Raw genomic sequence first — 23,125 nt, 5'->3', positions numbered from 1 at the left:
TTAGCAGTCTGACTCCGGAGGTGATTAGACAATGGGAATGTTTTATCACTAAACTTGATTAGAGCTGAGGCCAGCAAACTTGTATTTAGAAAATAGTTTCTAAAAGCTGAAAAAAAGTTAACTCTTTATGAAATGATACTTGTTACGGTTTTCTTGGAGCCCTTCCTAGGCGCTGGCTTGGCTGGTTCAGGCATTGCTGCTGGGAAATAAGCTCTTCACAACAAAATAACTAATGCTTCTGTAACATGCTGTCTCTACAATTTAACTTGCATTTGCTTCTAGTTTAGTATACATTACTTTTCTGTCAGTTAATAAGTGTATTAGTGAGACCTGAAGGTATAAAATGTTAAGTGCATATCATGAGAATTGTGAGAGATATTAAGATAGAACCTGGGAACTCCCCTGTCCCTCCCACTTTCTGAAACTGTCAGTTCTATTTTACATAATACAAATTGCAATGTAATTTGCAAAAGATGCACATAAATATACAAAGTATGATCCTAATATGTATTCTAAATACAGTAATGTATACATAATTTATATGCATTAGAATACAAAATAAAATGTGCAAAGTTTAAATGTAATAAAAAACTTAAAAAGGACAAAATCCAAAGTCTAAAGTAGTTTAAAATACAAAACACTAAGTATAAATGCAGCAGAATTCTCATGCTATATTTCACTGGGCTTGTCTCTTCCTTCATATACAGAAGTGCAGAGAACGCCCCTTGGAGAAGTATAGCAAAATCTGTCATTTTAGATTCTTGTGAGGGATCTTGCAGTGCTAGAGGATCATATACATGTATGTATATATAGGTATGTACTACTTTGCAAAAGTTTTTAGGCAGGGTTAAAAAAGAAAAAAATTATGTAAGGTAAGAATACTTTTGCCAATAGAAATATCAATAGTTTATTTTTATAAATTAACCAAAATCAAGGTTATTGAACAGAAGAAAAATCTAAATCAAATCAATATTTGGTGTGATCACCCTTCGTCTTCAAAACAGTTTCAATTCTACTAGGTACACTTTAGCAAAGTCAGGGATTTTGTAGGCATATAGTCATGTGCATGATTAAATAATTATACCAAGCAGGTGCTAATGATCATTAAGTTAATATGTAGGTTGAACCACAATCATTTACTGAAACAGAATCAGCTGTGTAGGAGGAATAAATATGGGCGAGGAACAGCCAACATGCTGAGGTTTCGGATGTCAAAAGTCATATACCATGGCAAGACTGAGCACAGCAACAAGACACTAGGTAGTTACACTGCATCAGCAAGGTCTCACCCAGGCAGGAATTTAAAGGAAGACAGGGGTTTTTAGATGCACTGTCCAAGCTCTTCATAAAAAGCACAAAGCAACAGGCAACACTAGGTGCAGTGGTCGACCAAAGTGACAGTGTGGAAGGTAAAAAGACTAATCCTGGTTACTTCCCTTTGCAATTGGAAGATATTCAGCAGTATCATCAGCTCAAAATTGGCAGAAACCCATCTATTTTCCAGGGGAGTTTGGTCAGAAGCGGTCTTTATGCAGCCAAAAAACATAATTTATGTAAGAACTTACCTGATAAATTCATTTCTTTCATATTAGCAAGAGTCCATGAGCTAGTGACGTATGGGATATACATTCCTACCAGGAGGGGCAAAGTTTCCCAAACCTCAAAATGCCTATAAATACACCCCTCACCACACCCACAAATCAGTTTAACGCATAGCCAAGAAGTGGGGTGATAAGACAAAAGTGCGAAAGCATAAAAAATAAGGAATTGGAATAATTGTGCTTTATACAAAAAAATCATAACCACCACAAAAAAGGGTGGGCCTCATGGACTCTTGCTAATATGAAAGAAATGAATTTATCAGGTAAGTTCTTACATAAATTATGTTTTCTTTCATGTAATTAGCAAGAATCCATGAGCTAGTGACGTATGGGATAATGAATACCCAAGATGTGGATCTTCCACGCAAGAGTCACTAGAGAGGGAGGGATAAAATAAAGACAGCCAATTCTGCTGAAAATAATCCACACCCAAAATAAAGTTTAAATCTTATAATGAAAAAACTGAAATTATAAGCAGAAGAATCAAACTGAAACAGCTGCCTGAAGTACTTTTCTACCAAAAACTGCTTCAGAAGAAGAAAACACATCAAAAATGGTAGAATTTAGTAAAAGTATGCAAAGACCAAGTTGCTGCTTTGCAAATCTGATCAACCGAAGCTTCATTCCTAAACGCCCAGGAAGTAGAAACTGACCTAGTAGAATGAGCTGTAATCCTTTGAGGCGGAGTTTTACCCGACTCGACATAAGAATGATGAATCAAAGACTTTAACCAAGACGCCAAAGAAATGGCAGAGGCCTTCTGACCTTTCCTAGAACCGGAAAAGATAACAAATAGACTAGAAGTCTTTCGGAAATTTTTAGTAGCTTCAACATAATATTTCAAAGCTCTAACTACATCCAAAGAATGCAACGAATCTTCCCTTAGAATTCTTAGGATTAGGACACAATGAAGGAACCACAATTTCTCTACTAATGTTGTCAGAATTCACAACCTTAGGTAAAAATTAAAAGAAGTTCGCAACACCGCCTTATCCTGATGAAAAATCAGAAAAGGAGACTCACAAGAAAGAGCAGAGAAATCAGAAACTCTTCTAGCAGAAGAGATGGCCAAAAGAAACAAAACTTTCCAAGAAAGTAATTTAATGTCCAGCGAATGCATAGGTTCAAACGGAGGAGCTTGAAGAGCCCCCAGAACCAAATTCAAACTTCAAGGAGGAGAAATTGACTTAATAACAGGTTTTATACGAACCAAAGCTTGTACAAAACAATGAATATCAGGATGACTAGCAATCTTTCTGTGAAAAAGAACAGAAAGAGCAGAGATTTGTCCTTTCAAGGAACTTGCAGACAAACCTTTATCCAAACCATCCTGAAGAAACTGTAAAATTCTCAGAATTCTAAAAGAATGCCAAGAAAAATGATGAGAAAAACACCAAGAAATGTAAATCTTCCAGACTCGATAATATATCTTCCTAGATACAGATTTACGAGCCTGTAACATAGTATTAATCAGAGAGTCAGAGAAACCTCTATGACTGAGAATCAAGCGTTCAATCTCCATACCTCCAAATTTAAGGATTTGAGATCCTGATGGAAAAAAAGGACCTTGTGATAGAAGGTCTGGTCTTAATGGAAGAGTCCACGGTTGGCAAGTGGCCATCCGGACAAGAACCGCATACCAAACCCTGTGAGGCCATGCTGGAGCCACCAGCAGAACAAACGAGCACTCCTTAGAATCAAGTAGAGATAGCCCCAATAAATTGGAGAACCCTCCAAATTGAATTTAACTGCTGGTAAAGAATATAGTTTAAAACCTTTGAAGAAGGAATAAAAGAAAATTCTCAGCCTATTCCATTCCCTAGAATGGGGAATTGGAAAGAAAAACCTCTGAAAACACAGAAGAAATAAATAGGCAGAAATAGTGTCAGCTAGTCTTAAAGAACTAGTTACCTTAATATCCAAAATAATCAACACCTTTTCAACAAAGAACAAATGTACTTTAATAATAGAAAAATAATAAAAATGTAGATTTGTTAGTGTCAATATCTGATGAAGAAAATTTCTGAAAGAGAAAAAACATCATCAGAGAAGGATAAATCAGTATGTTGTTGGTCATTTGAAACTTCAATAATTAAAAAAGAAGTGAAAAAGACCTAAAAATTTTATTAGAAGGCATGAAGTCAGACAAAGCCTTTAAAATAGAATCAGAAAAATATTTCTTATAAATCTTCTAAATATTTCTTGTACATAAGATGTAAGAATGGAAATATATAAAGCATAAACACTAATGGATGCTGCATGTAAAAGTATATCATAATAACTTATTACAAACCATAGCTAAAGATAAACATTTATAACATTTAAAATAAATGAACTTAGCTTTGGTAGAACTGAAACTCAGTTAAGCGTTTTTCCAGAAGTGGCTTCTGATTCAGGGTCAATCTGAGACATCTTGCAATATGTAATAGAACATATAAAGCAAAATTGATCAAATTCCTTAAATGACAGTTTCAGGAATGGGAAAAAAATGCCAATGAACAAGCTTCTAGCAACCAGAAGCAATAAATAATGAGACTTAAATATTGTGGAAACAACAATGACGCTCAAATTTTTTAGCGCCAAAAAAGCCGCCCACATTATTTGGCGCCTAAATGCTTTTGGCGCCAAAAACGGCGCCACATCCGGTAACACCGACATTTTTTGGAGCAAAAAACGTCAAAAAAATGACGTAACTTCCGGCGACACGTATGACGCTGGAAATGACAAGAAAATTTTTGCGCCAAGAATGACGCAATAAAATGAAGCATTTTCAGCCCCCGCGAGCCTAACAGCCCACAGGAAAAAAGTCAAATTTTAAGGTAAGAAAAAATGATTAATTCATATGCATTATCCCAAATATGAAACTGACTGTCTGAAATAAGGAACGTTGAACATCCTGAATCAAGGCAAATAAATGTTTAAACACATATATTTAGAACTTTATAAAAAAGTGCCCAACCATAGCTTAGAGTGTCACAGAAAATAAGACTTACTTACCCCAGGACACTCATCTACATATAGTAGAAAGCCAAACCAGTACTGAAACGAGAATCAGTAGAGGTAATGGTATATATAAGAGTATATCGTCGATCTGAAAAGGGAGGTAAGAGATAAATCTCTACGACCGATAACAGAGAACCTATGAAATAGACCCCGTAGAAGGAGATCATTGAATTCAAATAGGCAATACTCTCTTCACATCCCTCTGACATTCACTGCACGCTGAGAGGAAAACCGGGCTCCAACCTGTTGCAGAGCGCATATCAACGTAGAATCTAGCACAAACTTACTTCACCACCTCCACAGGAGGCAAAGTTTGTAAAACTGATTTGTGGGTGTGGTGAGGGGTGTATTTATAGGCATTTTGAGGTTTGGGAAATTTTGCCCCTCCTGGTAGGAATGTATATCCCATACGTCACTAGCTCATGGACTCTTGCTAATTACATAAAAGAAAACCATACCTCCACCATGGAAACAAGGCCAAACGAATCAACTAAAACACAGGTGCAGAAATATGATGGCAGGTTCTCTGGACTGATGAGTCAACATTTGAAAAATTTGGCTGTAGCAGAAAGCAATTTGGGCTGGAGAGCGGCAAAAGAATGTCTGCAGGCCACAGTGAAGCATGGTGCAGGTTCCATGCAAGTTTAAGGCTGCATTTCTTCAAATGGAGTTTAGGATTAGGTCAGAATTAATGGTTTCCTCAATGCTATGAAGTACAGGCATATACTTGACCATCATGCAATACCATCAAGGAGGCAAATGATTGGCCCCAATTTTATTCTGCACCATGACAATGACCCTAAACATACAGTCCTGGAAATTATGGTACCTGATCTCAACTGATCTCAGAACCCTGATCTCAACATCACCAAGTCTTTCTGAAATTGCACAAAGAGACAGAAGCAACTGAGGCTACATGAATCAACAGAAGAACTGTGGATTGTTCTCCAAGATGTTTGGATTTTAACTGTCTACTGTACCTGGAAGAAAAGATTCTGAAGGCAAAGGGTGGTCACACCAAATATTGATTTGATTTAGATTTTTTATTTAGATTTTTCTTCTCATCACTAAGTTTGCATTTCATAAAATAAATAAACTAACATTTCAATTTTTGCAAGCATTCTTACTTTACTGCATTTTTTCACACCTAACTATTTTGACAAGCAGTGTATGTTTATATATATCAAGGATTACTTAACATACACAAAAATACAGTAATACGTAATAGTTATTGTGTATGTTTTTGCAAAATCTTTTACCAAGATTGGTCTACTGCTGTACGTTACTAAGCATGACTGCTTCAACTTTGTGTTAAACATGGCTGACTTTTATTATAGTTTTCCCAACCACCGAGAGTGTAAGGCTATTTTATGTACACACAAACCTTTCTATACCATAACACATCCACCAACAGCACAAGAGCCTTCTAAGCCAAAAAAAAAATCCTCTTCCAAGACTCTGTGAAATCCCTAACCCTAGTAAATCATCTATGTAAAATAAACTGTCCAACTAACAACAACACAAGATAATGTTGAAACTGCTTTAAAACAAGAAAATGTAGCCAAAACCATTAATCATAAAAAGTCTGTTAAGATCCAAGATTTATTATATGTATTTTTACCTCTAACCAAGACAACATGGAGCACATTATGAAGTCCCATTCCGTGGCTGACAAAGATGACAAAGAAGATGACAAATAATTTAGAAGTAGAGAGAAGAACCTGATAATTTCAATATTAAGTCCGATCAGAGCTGAGCAGGCATCTGTAAGATTACTGTAATAAAAAGAAGTAAAAAGCATTCAGGAAATAACTTTTTTTTTTTAAATAATTTATGTGCTTTCAGCACTAAGCTAAAAGCTACACCTGTCTGAATTTAATCTATTTATTAAAGAAACAAACTTTTTTCTCTTCATCATAAAGGTGGTGGTGACAGAACATAAAAAGAGACATGATACCCAAATGTTGAAGCACTTGAAAGTGATGCAGCATAACTCTAAAAAGCAAGAGAATATCACCTGAACAAAAGGAAGATATTTAACCTAAAAATGTCCTCAGTAGCCACATCCCATTTAGGGTTGCCACCTCAGCCATGTTTTCCTGGACACTTATGAGTTACACATGCTGCAGGGTGTGCAGGGAAGAACATGTAGTGTGTTTCTGGACAGCACTATTCATATTCCTCCCTGCATACCCTGCAGCATGTGTAACTTATAAGTGTTCTGTATTTTAAGGGACGGGTGGCAACCCTAAGTAAAGGAACGTTAGGCAGCCAACCAAGATGCTAGTCCCAGGACGTGAATCTGGCATGTGCAGACACAGTCATGTTATTTCTTCAGTTGAAAGGAAGTTTACTATAAAATATCATGAGATTTCAGTGAAATTTCATGAGAAGCACGACCTCAGCATTACTGATGTTGACTGGCTATTGTTTGTTTTTTTAACTTGCAGCTGGACCGTAGCTGAAGAACAACTATTCACAGAGCACTTACTATTGTGAGCAAACAAAATTTTGAGGTAAAATGTCTTCCTTTTTTACATAAGGATGTTAAGGTGATATTTTCTTTTTACAGTTATGCTGCATTATTAGTGATTTAGCATATAGGTATTATACCCCTTTAAGTTATTTATTACTGGTGAATGACTAACACTCTCATAAGAATTACAATTCCCATCATACTGAGTGTGATTTAAAGCTCAATACTGATGTCTGAAAGACTCTTATCAGTGCTCTATGAGACCACCAGAATGCATCCAACTACTCACTCCATGTGTGTTCCTTGCTATCAATAGGCTAATTCCCAACCGCAAGTATTATGCAGTGTTAAGTTAACCCCTTCATTGCCTGTGTGTGTGTGTCTACAGCAGTGAAGAGGTTAATTTGCTGTTGCATATTTCTGGTATTTAAGGTGTGCAAGTGTGCATAGCCACACCTTCAAAACTCTATTTATGAGTCTGAATTTTAAAAATGTAATAGTCTTTACATAATACATCTTAATTCTACTGTGAATTCCTTTTGGAAAAGACAAATTACATTTTCGGGTCCAGTGTTTAGCAGGCTAAGGAAGGCCTAATGATGTGGCTATGCCGCACTCATTTTACATGATGCAATCTGTATATTACATGGACCATCTCTATTTTATGTTGTCCCCTTTATAAAGGTAGTAAATATATGAGTAACCCAGCAGCATTGTAGTTTATACCCAAGCTTACCATTCTGTCATTCGTCAGCTTACGTGACATTCTCTAAAACTTCACTCACCAGCTAAACAAAAATAGATCCTCATTATTATTTTTCCAGGATGACATAATTTTGAGTATGCCAGGTAGTATTTCAGCTGCACAGATAGATTCTGATTCCAGACAAGAATTTATCATTGCAAGGTAGCCAAACCCTCCTAAAGGAAAGCACAACAAGAAAAAGTTAGGAGATAAAGTTATATTAAAGAGACAATAAATAATTACTAGTCATAATGAAGTATTGAAAACTAAGATTAGTCTAAAAATACACAATGTAAAGCAAGCACAGATTGTACATAAAAACAAGTGTTTAATGTCTTTTTAAGATGCTTTAAAAAAAAAAAAAACAACAATTGAAAAGAATTCAGGAAGTAGTAAAAATCACTACTGAACACTCTAGGTAAACATTCACTTATGATTTAGTTATCTACAGGCAGAAACAGATATAAAAAAATACACATTTAAAGGGACAGTCTAGTAAAAATTAAATTTTCATGATTCAGATAGGGCATATAATTTTAAACAACTTTCCAATTAACTTTTATCATCAAATTTGCTTTGTCCTCTTCTTGGTATTCTTTGTTTTAGTTAGGCTCATATGCTAATTTCTAAACCATTGAAAGCCACCTCTTATCTCAGGGCATTTTGACAGTTTTCACAGCTAGACGGTGCTTGTTCATGTGTGAGATATAGCTAAAATTGCGCTCACTCCTGTGGAGTTACTTATATGATTGAACAATGATTGGCTAAAATGCAAGTCTGTGGAAATAACTGAAATAAGAGGGCAGTCTGCAGAGGATTAGAAACAAGGTAATCACAGAGGTAAAAAGTATATTAATATAACAGTGTTGGTTATGCAAAACCGGGGAATGTGTAATAAAGGGATTATCTAAATTTTTAAACAATAACAAAATTTGAAATAGACTGTCCCTTTAAATCAACAAATACTTAAGAAAATAAAAGTGCACATTTTTTACTAACCATCTGTGCAGGGGACATCAGATACTGCAGACGCCATAAGCCTAGCTGTGCACTGTATGGCAAGTTCTTCCTTCACTTCTGTACATAAGAAAGGAGATAAGCACTGGATTGTGTGCAGGTTTCCCTGTGTTATTGGGAAAAATCTGTAGAAAGAGAAAGGCAGACAAAAGAAAATACATATTGGGACAAAGAAAGAGCAAATTATTCAACAAATATATTAAATGGACCCTAAATCAAAATTAAACTTTTCGGATCAATTTGGATAAAGCATACGATTATAAAAATCTTAGCTCACAGAAAAATTGACTTTTGAAGTGGGTGGTGGAGAACGGGTATTTGAATTTCATATCTATATTAAAAAGTAAGTTTTAGCGCACTTTCATTACAACTGATGAATTAAACTCCATCTAAAATATCACTAACATTCCGAATCTGTTTTTATAAAGGGGAGAATTTACCATCACTTTAATGAAAGATGTGGTATACATTTGAACTTAGCGTCCCCTAAAGCGTTCTTTTAGCACATATTTCATTACATTCAGTGGATGAAGAAATAGCCAAGACAAAAATAACCCTTCAGGATAAAAGTTGAGGGTCTAAACCATGCATGGGTTCTTGAAGGACCCTCAAAACCAGATTAAGATTCCACAGAGGAGTAACTGGATGAATAACTGATTTGAGTCTGATCAAGATCTGAACAAAGGTTTAGCTATCAGGACTTTGGACAATTTTCTTGTAATATGAGACGGATAAGGCTGAAATCCAACCCTAAGAAAACTGTCTAATAAGCCATTTTCTAGAATGTCCTGCAGAAATCAGAGAAATCTAGTAATTTTAATAGAATTCCAACAGTATACTTTCTTAGCTCACATGATAAAATAGTTTTCCAAATCTTATGATAAATCCTGATGTAAGAAAGTTCTTTAGGATAGAAGGTCATAAGGTCATTCCTGAGAAGGAAGATGCCAAGGCAGGCACAAGGACAATTGAATCAGATTTGCATACCAAGTTCTGTGAGGCCATGCCAGAGCAGTAAGAATTTATTGCTTTGATCCTGGTTATCACCCAGATTGAACAAAAGGGGAACCACTAGAGCATCTATCAGCTCAGTTTGAGGACCTAAAGACCTGGTACAATAGCATGGAAGTTAGTATGCAGATCTAAAAATATGTTCTGAGACAGGACTTTGTAGTTCACGATCCACTGTTGAAGCAATGCCAGTTGAAGAGGCCAAAGATGAAGCTTGGCAAATGGAAAAGGCAGCTACTATCAGGACCATAACTTCCATGAATTGAGCAATGGAAGGCAGGGAAGTGTGTTTAAGACGAGCACAAGCCCATTGCACGTTCACCCTGCATTGATGATCGGCCCTAGAACGATATACAAGTCTGAAGAAATAAGGAACTCTTCTGTAAATTGATTCTTCAATTGTGACTGCAAAGCTGTTGAAAAACACCTTGAGTGTGAGTCAGGGACAAATGAAGCGAGGGTGTCTGCATCAAGATATCATCTAGATAGGAAGCTACAAGATTTCCTAAATTTTGCACCATGGTTAACAAAACTCCTAGGACCTTGGTAAACACTCTGGGTGCTGTGGCCAGACAAAATGGAAGCACCATGAATTGATAATGCCTGTTTAGGAAATCAAATCTAAGGAACTTAACATGATCCTTGTGAATGGGGAATGTAATTAGGCATCTTTTAAAATCGATAGACATAAATTGACCCTCCTGCACTAAAGTAAGAATGGTGCAATTTGACTCCGTCTTGAAAATGGGTACTTTCATGAATTTGTTCAATGAGTTCCAGTATAGTTCGAAAAGTGCCTTCTTTCTTTGGGACTATGAAAAGACTGGAGTAAAATCCTTACTCTGACACTGGTACTGGAACAAGTACTCTGCCAGATTCCAGATCTTTCACATGCTTGGTCTTTAACGGATCTTGAGGAACTCAAGACAGGAGGATCCTCCCCAAGGAGGTTTTGATGAAAAGGTTAATTGACACCCCTGAGGAATTATTTACAGCACTCAAGGAGACAGAATAGACTTCTCCCAAGCCTCTCAAAAGAGATTGTCTGCCCCCTACCAAATACTGGTCTTAAATGAGGGCCACACCTTAAAGCTCCCTTGCCTCCAGTAACTGTGGCAATAATTTGGACACAAAACCTGCCAATTGAAAGGACTGTCTTTGAAGCATTTAAGCTATCTGTCCAAGGGATACCTAAAGGAGGTATTATCCTCTAAATGAATGGTAGTCCACCTAGCAAGTGCAGAAATTGTTGCATACACCTCAGGAATAGTTTGACGGATTTCCAATTTTGCATAGGGGTTGGGAAACATAGCTTTACAATTTGCAGATATAATAAAGAGAACACCAGGTTTGTTCCATTAATTAGAAACTTTATCGGAAACTGAATCTGGTAGAAGGTGGTTGTCGCCTTAAAGAACTTATTTTAACAAATTTGTCAGAAGTGGGAGAATCATCCACTTCCAATGCAATTAAAATGTACAATAAAAGTCCATAAATATGTTGAAGTCTAAAATTAAAGAATACATCCTCTGTCACTGCCTTTGGGGAGAGTGTCCTGATATTCTGAAAATACATCTTCAGAAGAGAAATCTTCAGATTCAAATGTAGTTTTTATGTAGAGAATTAAAAAGGGTTGCTCCAAGAAATGTTCCTGATAATCTACAGGACTGAGAGAGCACCTTCTGCTCCATGCATAACAGCCATCAACTCAGTAATAGCCTGTAGAAATACTCAAATATATAAGAGGGTTCAGTAAAAACTCTTGGGGTATAGTCTGGAGAAACCCCTAAACACTCTGAGTAAAGGGCAGCAATGAAAAACCCTGTCTAGGATTAGACATGGACTCAGTGCATGAGGTGGATAGATTAGCAGGGGGGAACAATAAGGTTAGCAATGGTTAAGAAGGCACAATGCAAAATCTGAGTAACCCCTGTTAGTATATACATATATAGGATATGCCCTTATGTAACTGAAATTAGCAGCACTGGCAAACAAACAATTAAACAACAGTAAATAAAGGATTGGATTAACAAGCTCTGATATAATCAGAATGGTTTACCAACTCTACAAGCTTTGGAGTGCTTCTCCTGACACAAATAAGGCCTAGTTTCCATTAATGTGGTAAATTGCGGAAACTGGTGATAAAAAGATCTATCTCCATTAAAGTCTATAGAGATTATGTATGCTACCACCAGTTTCCAAACTTAACCACCTCAATGGAAACTAGGCCTAAGATTGGTATTGAACCTATACAGGGAGTGCAGAATTATTAGGCAAGTTGTATTTTTGAGGATTAATTTTATTATTGAACAATAACCATGTTCTCAATGAACCCAAAAAAACTCATTAATATCAAAGCTGAATAGTTTTGGAAGTAGTTTTTAGTTTGTTTTTAGTTATAGCTATTTTAGGGGGATATCTGTGTGTGCAGGTGACTATTACTGTGCATAATTATTAGGCAACTTAACAAAAAACAAATATATACCCATTTCAATTATTTATTTTTACCAGTGAAACCAATATAACATCTCAACATTCACAAATATACATTTCTGACATTCAAAAACAAAACAAAAACAAATCAATGATCAATATAGCCACCTTTTTTTGCAAGGACACTCAAAAGCCTGCCATCCATGGATTATGTCAGTGTTTTGATCTGTTCACCATCAACATTGCGTGCAGCAGCAACCACAGCCTCCCAGACACTGTTCAGAGAGGTGTACTGTTTTCCCTCCTTGTAAATCTCACATTTGATGATGGACCACAGGTTCTCAATGGGGTTCAGATCAGGTGAACAAGGAGGCCATGTCATTAGATTTTCTTCTTTTATACCCTTTCTTGCCAGCCACGCTGTGGAGTACTTGGACGCGTGTGATGGAGCATTGTCCTGCATGAAAATCATGTTTTTCTTGAAGGATGCAGACTTCTTCCTGTATCACTGCTTGAAGAAGGTGTCTTCCAGAAACTGGCAGTAGGACTGGGAGTTGAGCTTGACTCCATCCTAAACCCGAAAAGGCCCCACAAGCTCATCTTTGAGGATACCAGCCCAAACCAGTACTCCACCTCCACCTTGCTGGCGTCTGAGTCGGACTGGAGCTCTCTGCCCTTTACCAATTGAGCCATGGGCCCATCCATCTGGCCCATCAAGACTCACTCTCATTTCATCAGTCCATAAAACCTTAGAAAAATCAGTCTTGAGATATTTCTTGGCCCAGTCTTGACGTTTCAGCTTGTGTGTCTTGTTCAGTGGTGGCCGTCTTTCAGCCTTTCTTACCTTGGCCATGTCTCTGAGTATTGCACACCTTGTGCTTTTGGGCACTCCAGTGATGTTGCAGCTCTGAAATATGGCCAAACTGGTGGCAAGTGGCATCTTGGCAGCTGCACGCTTGACTTTTCTCACTTCATGGGCAGTTATTTTGCGCCTTGGTTTTTCCACACGCTTCTTGCGACCCTGTTGACTATTTTGAATGAAACGCTTGATTGTTCGATGATCACGCTTCAGAAGCTTTGCAATTTTAAGAGTGCTGCATCCCTCTGCAAGATATCTCACTATTTTTTAGTTTTCTGAGCCTGTCAAGTCCTTCTTTTGACCCATTTTGCCAAAGGAAAGGAAGTTGCCTAATAATTATGCACACCTGATATAGGGTGTTGATGTCATTAGACCACACCCCTTCTCATTACAGAGATGCACATCACCTAATATGCTTAATTGGTAGTAGGCTTTCGAGCCTATACAGCTTGGAGTAAGACAACATGCATAAAGAGGATGATGTGGTCAAAATACTCATTTGCCTAATAATTCTGCACTCCCTGTAAAGCAGGAAGAAGAGCCAGGAAAAGAGGCCCTTAGTACATTAGTGCTATCGATGAGTGCTTAAACTATTTCATAGTATCCAAAAATGCAAAAATAAAGCAGGTAAGTAATATAGGGCACCTGTAACACCATAAAGCACTAAAATTAGTTTAAAGAGACTGTAACCTCATTCTTTATTTCAAAGGTCTTGAAAAGTAGGTATTTGAATAATTCATTATTCGTTTGCGGAAATATTAGAGTTAAGGTGCAACACACAAAGATCTAGATTTGCACAGATCTTCGTGTTCTGTAATTTACAACTAATATACCTGGCTCCGAAAATAGCCAAAGGCTTTTACCTGCAGCCATATTTGGAATTTGCTTGACAAATGAATATCCGAATAATACATTTTTCACATATCTACTGAAAAGTGGCCAAAACTGTTGCAGAAGTTATGAAGTGTTTGTATATATAAGTCCTGAGGCTATGAAAATCATGTGTACATGTTCATGCTAATAGCCAGTGGGCTATGGAGGTGGAATGTACTTACCCATCGGCAGATTACTGCTTTCAGGTAGACAGGCTCATCGGAGGAAGTGCAAGCACAATTCCAAGAATCTCACAAAGCACAGCTACTCTAAGCCAGGGCATTGGCAGATAAAGTTGTATTTTTTAAAAATTGTGCTTTAACTTTACTTGCACAAAATACAAACAGTTTGAAAGGGTAGGCAATTACTTTTTAAACAGTAGCTTTAGAGGACTAAAGGGAGCTGAGATTGAGGAGTTTGAATACTTTCCCCTTCATCCAGCATCCTTAAGCTCCTTACTGCAGCCAGATACTTCCAGAGTTGGTGACGTCAACGGCATCTCTTGATTCTCATAGTGATGCTGGGACACTTGGTCACCTCATATTTGGTGGTAAGTGCAAGGTGGACCCCAACTAGCTCCAAAAGCATCCCCCTATGACAATACATGGTTGTCATCCGCACTAAACACATTGGGTCATTTATCAAATGCCTGGTGGACAAGGGAAGACATCTCCGAACCTATCCGTCCCACATCGTGGCAAGTGGGCCGCAATACGCTGCCTGCATGTTTTATTACACAAGCTGATACTTGTGCAACACTGCTCCTTGTTAAAAAAAAAATACTATTCTGAGTGTAGACAGTGATACGTCTCATAATGATTAAAAAATAAAAACAATTCTGTACTAGATGTACTAGATGTTAAAATGCTATAGTTTACATGCTACAAAGAAATAAATGTGTATGTTCCTTGAAGACTTATATGGTTTTTTTATCAGTATTGATTCCTTTTCAACAGCACTGGCGGAAACATAAACATTTAATTTTAAAAAGTTCAGGAATTATACATAAAAAAAAGATTATGTCAATGCTGTGGAACACACTCGTTACATCTGTTATGTCTCAAGCCACAGCGTTTGTCATCTTCAAAATATTTGTGCTTTCTTCACTTATCTGGATAAAAACCAACACACTCAACTGGTCCAAAAGGGGGGAAACCGTGTCAGAGACGTCCACTGTCCTGTCTTTTGGACCAACTGAGTAAATCTCTTTCCATAAGTTTACTAAAAGGGGCTATATCTGCTTGTTTTTTTTATGTTCAAAAATAAATAAGCATTATCTTTTTATGGTTCATCAAGTATGTTTAACAGCTCGCAATGCAAACTGTGCAAGCATGTGTGGCATTTAAAAGGGACATTATACTCAAAATGTCTAATATATGTGAAAATAAAGGGACATTATAGAGCAAACATGACATGCACGTCTGCTTGTTTAATCCCTGCAAAGCACTTAAAGGGATAGTAAACCCCAACATTTTCTTTTATGATTCAGATAGAATATACAATTTTAAACAACTTTCCAATGTACTTCTATTATCAAATTTGCTTCATTCTCTTGTTATCCATTGCTGAAAGGACAGCATTGCATTACTGGCAGCAAGCTGAACACATCTAGTCAGCCAATCACAAGAGACAAATGTGGGCAGGCACCAATTAGCCGCAGGTCCTACTCGTGTTTATGTGCATATTCATTTTTAACAAGGGATATCAAGAGAATGAAGCACATTTGAAAATAGAAGTAAATTTAAAAGTGTCTTAAAATGACATGCTCTATCTGAATCATGCAAGTTTAATTTAGATATTCCTATCCCTTTAACACTTCTGATCCTGCAAGTCTGTGCGTTTAACCCCCACAAAGGGATTAAACATAGTTAAAAGTACAGCTTAGGAAGCACAGAAAACTTCCGGCCTGGAGAAATTACCTTCAAAATGCTTAGTCTGTGTGAGTGTGCAGCTAGAGGACGCTTAAAGGGACAGTCTACACCTTAGTCATCTTAAAGTCATACCTTAGATTAAGCTGCAAATAGCCTCCTGCACCCCTTTCTTTATCATGCAGCAGGAATGGTAAAACAGTTATTTTGAAATTAATTTTATTTGTGGCTGGTTTAAAATGGCTGCCAAGATCCACCCACTGATGACATCACTATCTGGGCTGCATCTAGGCACTCTGTTGAATAGCATTGACAGTCAGTTGAAGTCAACTAGTGAGTCTTTTATGATTGGATGCAATATGCAGCCCAGATCGCAACCTTTGGATTGGTAAAACCACACACTGCTAATTTAAAATAAAAAAATAAAAATAGCAAAGACCAGTGGGCAGTCGGAGCAAGTCCCTGCAGGGAAATTTTGTAAAGTAACATTTTTATGTAAGAAAAGAAAATCTGGGGATAACATTTACTGCCCCTTTAAATTAAAGGGACATGGGGGCAGAGCTAAGCCAGCCATGATGGTGGACGCATGAAGGAAGAGCTCCGTGTGTAGTTGAAGCAAAACATGAGTGTCAGCTACATATAGAACACAGAGAACGGCACTAAAAGTAATTTAAGATAGCCCTATGCTGCTGCCTAATATTATTTGGGCACATTAACCACGCTCCTAAGCAGAAGTAGTGCGGCACAATGGCGATGTAAGAGAGGGGCCTGAAGCCAGATAAGTAACCGGACCGGAGAGGAACTACGCAGTAAGCAAAATAGAGACCTCTCAGAAGGAGGACTTAACCTACAAGCTCCGGTAAGCTAAATTGCATCTCCACGGATGACACACGTTAATATAGAGGGTGTCAGGAACGGAAACACAGTTAGAAGCCATAAGCACTTGGGAGCCACGTGGGAAGCGACATTAACAGATGGGGCCACTTAAGCAACAAGGGTACAATAATACCAGAGCAGGAATATCTGCTAGATACGAACAAAGAAGCTATAGTTAAGATGTGGAAATACTCCTAGGAATAAATACGCAGCAAAAAGCGAAAAAACAGAATGAAAAGAGAGCAGCAGCATACATAATGGATTTACTTTCTCTCACAGACCACATATCTATATCAGCATAAAAGAAGGGGATCCTTCATAAACAGCAATAATAATAAAAGCTACTGTATGATGCTAAGGAACTTTGTAAGCTACTAAGGAGAGAAAAGAAATATATATACATATATTAAAGAGTATTATTAGCATCCCCTTCTCCACCCTATACTGTTTTATAGTGTTGCAAACTCTTGAGCAGCTAAAGAGGAAGAAAAAAAAGCAGAATAAAAAGTGTTTTAAAAACTTTGCAAATCTCAGCATGGCAGCCAGAAGACAAAATAAAATGGCAACACCAATTAAGCCAGGGGCTGCTCATGATTTTTTTATATCAAACAAAGGAGATAAAACAAAAGAAAAAGGAGAGATGTTACTAGAAGAGGAAATGGAGTCTGATGTGGAATCAACAAAGAACGAGGGATCTGATACTCCAGTCACTAAGGCTGATATTAAACACCTAGTCTCTAAACAGGACATTACTTCAATCTTTGATAAAATGTGGGAGAAGATGGACGCACTTCAAAATACAGTAACAAATAGCTTAACTGAGATTAAGCAAGATATCTCTGACTTGGGCACTAGGGTTGAATCCTTAGAAGAGAAAGAAGAGTCCATGGAAGAAGATATAACAACAGTTAGGCAACAACTTTCTGACAGCAGCAAGAACTAGCAGAAGTAAATGAATAAACTGGAAGACCTGGAGAACAGGAGCCGGAGATGTAATATTCGCTTGAAAGGTATTCCTGAGTCCATAGCAACACCAGACCTGACTGCTTACTTACTACAATTGTTCCAAACGATCACGGGATCCTCAGAAGAAGGGAAGTATCAAATGGAGAGAGCTCATAGAGCTCTGAGAGCAAAGCCCAAAGACACAGAACCCCCAAGGGATGTGATCACTAAATTACTATGATTTCCTGAAAAAGAGGAGATCATGACAGCGGCGAGGAAGAACCCAACTTTCAAATTCAAAGGATCGGTTGTACAGCTATATCAGGACTTATGTGTAAAAACACTACAAAAAAAAAATTTGCCCTACATCCTCTGACGCAGCTACTGTGGAGGAATCAGATCATATACAGATGGGGATTCCCCTTCGCTCTCCACATACACCACGAAGGGAAAACTATCACGCTCAGGGAGACACAAGATGTTCCAGGAGTATGCCAGATACTCAAATTGGAGTGCCCAGATGTTCCTGACAACCAACAAGACAACAATAGAAGACCTTTTCAACCACAAAGAGGAGTCCAGCAAACGGAGAGATGGACAAAAGTGTCCAAGAGAAAACAAAGAACCTGATGGACTAATCAGAGACAATAATTTGATATGATATTTGTACAGATTTCTGTCTCTTTGCCTTCTCCTATAGGGGAGATGAGGAAACACAGCTAGGGGGCAAGATGTTTCTGAGTCATCGTGAGTTAATGTCGGAGGGTGGATGGATTGGCAGCTATTTTTCTGTCATATAGTAAGTTTAGAATTACTAATTACGAAATGTTTGATAAATCTTGAGTGACCTATTTCATAGATAGTTAGGAGCTTAACCCTGTTTAAGATAATTGAGGCCAACCTGTTTATATTATGGGCAGAATAAACCAGTTCGTTCAGAAGCTGGAGCACTCATGTTCCATTTTATAATGGACAAAAACTAGAATATACTTAACACAACTACACATTTAACCAGAGTAAGATGTTTTTGTGGATGTTACAAAACCAACACAATGTTCATGATGTATATAATTGTTTGACTTTATTTAAAATTTGGTTATTTATTTTTATTTTAAGTACCGTTGAGCAGTATTATGAAAAAAAATTTCCTCCAGAGAGCTGAAAATCAGAGAATGGAAAACAGGTGTGAGAGCATGATGGAAGTACTATGCAGGTACAGATGGGTAAAAAGTGGGGAAATTACAAATGGTAGCTAAATTGCAGATAATATCTCACAACGTAAGAGGTCTAAACACAGACATAAAGAGAAAGACAGCACTTGCACAGTACCACAACCTAGGAGCCAAAATCATATTTCTACAGGAGACACACTTTGTACACCAACAAATTCCTAGGTACAGGTCCAAACATTTTCAGCAACATTTCCATGCCACAACTGACAGTAAAAAGAGGGGGGTCTCTATTCTTATACATAACTCACTCCAATTCACAAAGGAAGAGGTAATAAAAGATAGGGGAGGTAGGTACCTAATAGTTAGGGGTATTGTACAAGGAACGCAGGTTACACTTTGTAACATATATGCTCCAAATGAGCAGCAACATACTTTTTTTTTAACAATCTTTCACACATGTTAACTCAATGGTCGCAAACAAGAATTATTTTGGCTGGAGACTTTAACATCAACTTAAACACATCTAAAATAGACACATCATCCAAAGTCACAAGTAAACAACTAAGACTCCAATCTATCTCTAAATCTATTAGGGAAACTCTAGAGAGTCATAATATTTTAGATACATGGACAGAGTTATATGGCCAGACCGTAGACCATACCTACTATTCGCCTGCACATAGAGTAAACACCAAAATCGATAATATATATATATATATATATATATATATCAGTCAGACACTGCTCCCCAATTTAATATCATCGAATATCCATGCCTCGGTGTGGTCAGACCACTCTATAATTCAAATACAAATGGAAGGGCTAATAAACATAAACAGACAGAGATCTTGGACCTATGATCCAGTATTACTAAAACAGCCGGATATACATTCCAGCATTCTTGAAAATCTTAAAGAATACTGGAGAATAAATTCAAATCCTCTAAGTAGCCCAACGATTACATGGGCAGCTCACAAACCTTATATAAGAGGGATGTTGATAAAGGAAAAACAAAATATACGAAAAAGATCAGAGCCGCAGTTGACACACTGCCAACAAGAAATAGAAGACCTAGAGAGAGCACATAGATCCACAATGTCTCAGGTAATCCTAGATAATCTGACCCAAAAAAGAAAATCACTCAATAAAATCCTAAGTGATACTCCCTTAGAGCAATGCATAAATTAAAAAACATTTTATTTTTTATATGCAAACAAACCGGACAGGTATCTAGCCTACAAGTTGAGGGAAAAAACGAAAGATATGACAATCAGGCAAATTCAAAAACCAGATGGGAGTGTAACCTCGCACCCACAAGAAATTGCGGACTGTTTTGATCACTATTATGAAAACCCTTTATAATGGACACACAGCCCAACACACCACACAAAGAGAGTTTCTTAACTCTCAGCTACTAGAGAGGGCAGATATGCCCCAAATTAGACAAGGAGGGAGTGGAAGCAATGGATGCAGAGATTAACTATGGAGCAAATTAACTTAGCGATAAAGACCTTAAAAATGGTAAAGCTCCGGGACCTGAAGGTTTTTCGGGGGAGTACTACAAATTATTTAAAACGAATCTGACTTCTCACCTACATAAATTTTGTAATGATATTATGCAGGGTGCTCAGATCCCCCCAGATTTATTCAGAGCGAAGATAGTAGTAATTCCAAAGCCGGGAAAAAACCCTAAACTACCTCAAAATTATAGACCGATTTCGTTAATTAATCAAGATGTAAAAATCTTCACAAAATATTAGCAATAGGCTTAAACTATATTTATCCTCGATGATCCACCCCGACCAAGTAGGTTTCATTAAGGATAGGGAGGCCCCGGATAATGTACGACTCACAATAGCCATGGTAGAGTATCTGGGGGGAACAGAAACGCCTTCTCTGCTCCTATCTCTGGATGCAGAGAAGGCGTTTGATAGGGTGGATTGGTCATATATGGTTGGATGTCTAAAACATGTGGGATTCGGAGATAAATTCATCAAGGCTATAGGGAATCTATATTCAGCCCCGTCGGCCACAATAAGAGCAGCAGAATACCAATCAAGGCCCATTAACATATTAAACGGCACCCGCCAGGGGTGTCCGCTATCACCTCTCTTATTTGCCCTCTGTGTGGAGCCTCTGGCAGCATGTATTCGGAACACCAAAGATATCAAGGGTATACAATTAGTTCAGGGGGAACACAAATTAACACTATTTGCGGATGACATTTTGTTAACGCTCACAAAACCTATGGTGTCCCTTCCCAATCTCTATAAACTATTAGACGAATTCTCTAGTATATCGGGATTCAAAATTAACTCAGACAAATGTGAAGCTCTCCCATTATCACTCCCGAATCATACACAAAAACTAATAGAAGCCAACTTTGATTTTAAATGGGCTAGACAATTTTATCAAATATTTAGGGATATATATCACTACCACATTGGAAACCTTATTCAAGGCAAACTATTCTCCACTTTTTAAAATTATAAGAAAGAATATACTGAAATGGAAGAAGGGAAGCTTTTCGTGGTACGGTAGACTTTCAGCAGTAAAAATGAATGTCCTACCAAGATTATTATAGTTGTTCCGGGCCCTTCCTATCAAAGTGCCACAAAAGGAGTTAGAGGATCTCCAATCAGATATACTTAGATTTATAAGAGGCAACAAAACGGCCAGAATAGCCACCCATATACTTAAACAACATAAACATATAGGGGGCATGGGAGTACCCAATCTGGTGGATTACTATTGGGCAGCTAGGCTGGCACAGGCTACATTGTTAGCTAAAGACTGTAGAGGTCTCACTTGGACCTCCATTGAAGCAGATATAGGAGGAATAAACAATGCAACAGATATTATATGGAATCCACCGCTATAACACATAGGCCACTACGAAAGTAAGGGTTTACAGAGGACACTAAACAGATATGGCACACTCTCACAAAGGCACTGAAGTTAATTCCCACGCAATCTCTGACAACTCCAATAAGAACACTATTACACACAGATTTCCAGAGACAGATAACGAAATGGGAAAATAAGGGATTGTACAGGGTGGCGGATTTTTTAGAAAAGTGAAAAATGATGACGTACACACAATTACGGAAAAAATACACCCAATCGAACTTCAATGGTTCTTATATCTCCAGGCCTCCAGTGCTATCAATAAATATAGACAAGGCAACGCACCCACTACATACACCACTTTGGAACGGCTTATAATGTCTCAGAATAGGAAAAATAAAATGATCTCACAGATTTATTTAGCATTACAGGAAGCTAAGAATAAAACAAAGCCGAGGTTACATGAAAGATGGGAACAAGACCTAGGGGAAATGCACGAGAGGGAAGAATGGCAAAATATTTTTTCCAAGATTAGCAAAGGATTAGTAGGAGCGGGCCTTATAGAAAATGCACTTAAGACTTCATATAGATGGTACCTCACACCACTAAAGTCGTCACACTATACTCCCCAGAGAAATAGATTATGTTATAGAGGATGTACAGAGATTGGATCTTATATTCATATGTGGTGGGAATGCCCAAAAATAAAACCTACATGGAATAACCTTGCAAAACTTCTGGAGAAACTACTGGGAGACACATGTAGGTTGACAGCATCTCAAGCTTTGCTACATATTCCACAGGAATCTTTCAACATAACCACTAATACATTAATTAATATTTTATGCACAGCTATAAGAATATGTATAGCTAGTACTGAAAGTGGGGGGCACCAAGGTAGTCTGAAGTAATAGACAAAATAGAAGATATATATACGATGTCCGAACCCGCAGCGTGGATGCAGGGCACATCAGGCCACTTTCAGAACTTATCGATACATTGGATAACGAACAAACATAGAATAGATAGGCTTAATAATTTGGAGATAACTGATACATAGTCTGCTGAAAGGGATACCAGTATAAGATTACAAGTCTCTCACACGTAGGAACAATAATTAGAGAAAAGAAATGAATGAAAAAGGTTAAAATGACAAAAAAAAGGGAATAAAGAGTATAAGTTAAGGTATTTTAATGATAGCTCTACTGCTCGACGAGAACAGTTCATGTTTAAATTTTGTTAATAATTGGTTTATTTTTTGAAAAAATTTTCCTTGGGGGGGAGGGAAAGAAAAAGGGGATAAAACAAAGTACAAGATAAAGAATGGAATAGTCACTGTTATAACACCTAATGTCATTGTCATGTGTGATCTGATGTGATATGCAACAATAAAGATTAT

The 23,125-nt window shown here is 37.4% G+C and overlaps 1 protein-coding gene across 1 annotated transcript in view; it reads right to left on the bottom strand.

Moving 5' to 3' along the window:
* LTN1 (listerin E3 ubiquitin protein ligase 1) overlaps positions 1-23,125 on the bottom strand; it is a 297,783-nt gene that overhangs the window by 108,597 nt on the left and 166,061 nt on the right. The window contains exons 19-21 of the mRNA XM_053705992.1: positions 8,825-8,967; positions 7,866-8,001; positions 6,226-6,379 (exon numbers count right to left, since the gene is read on the bottom strand). Coding sequence (XP_053561967.1) covers positions 6,226-6,379; positions 7,866-8,001; positions 8,825-8,967 — 433 coding nt within the window. The remainder of the gene's footprint in view (positions 1-6,225; positions 6,380-7,865; positions 8,002-8,824; positions 8,968-23,125) is intronic.

This window comes from Bombina bombina, chromosome 3 (assembly GCF_027579735.1).
Source record: "Bombina bombina isolate aBomBom1 chromosome 3, aBomBom1.pri, whole genome shotgun sequence".
In the NCBI taxonomy this organism is placed as follows: Eukaryota; Metazoa; Chordata; class Amphibia; order Anura; family Bombinatoridae; genus Bombina; species Bombina bombina.
This window is presented reverse-complemented; position numbering and strand designations above follow the sequence as displayed.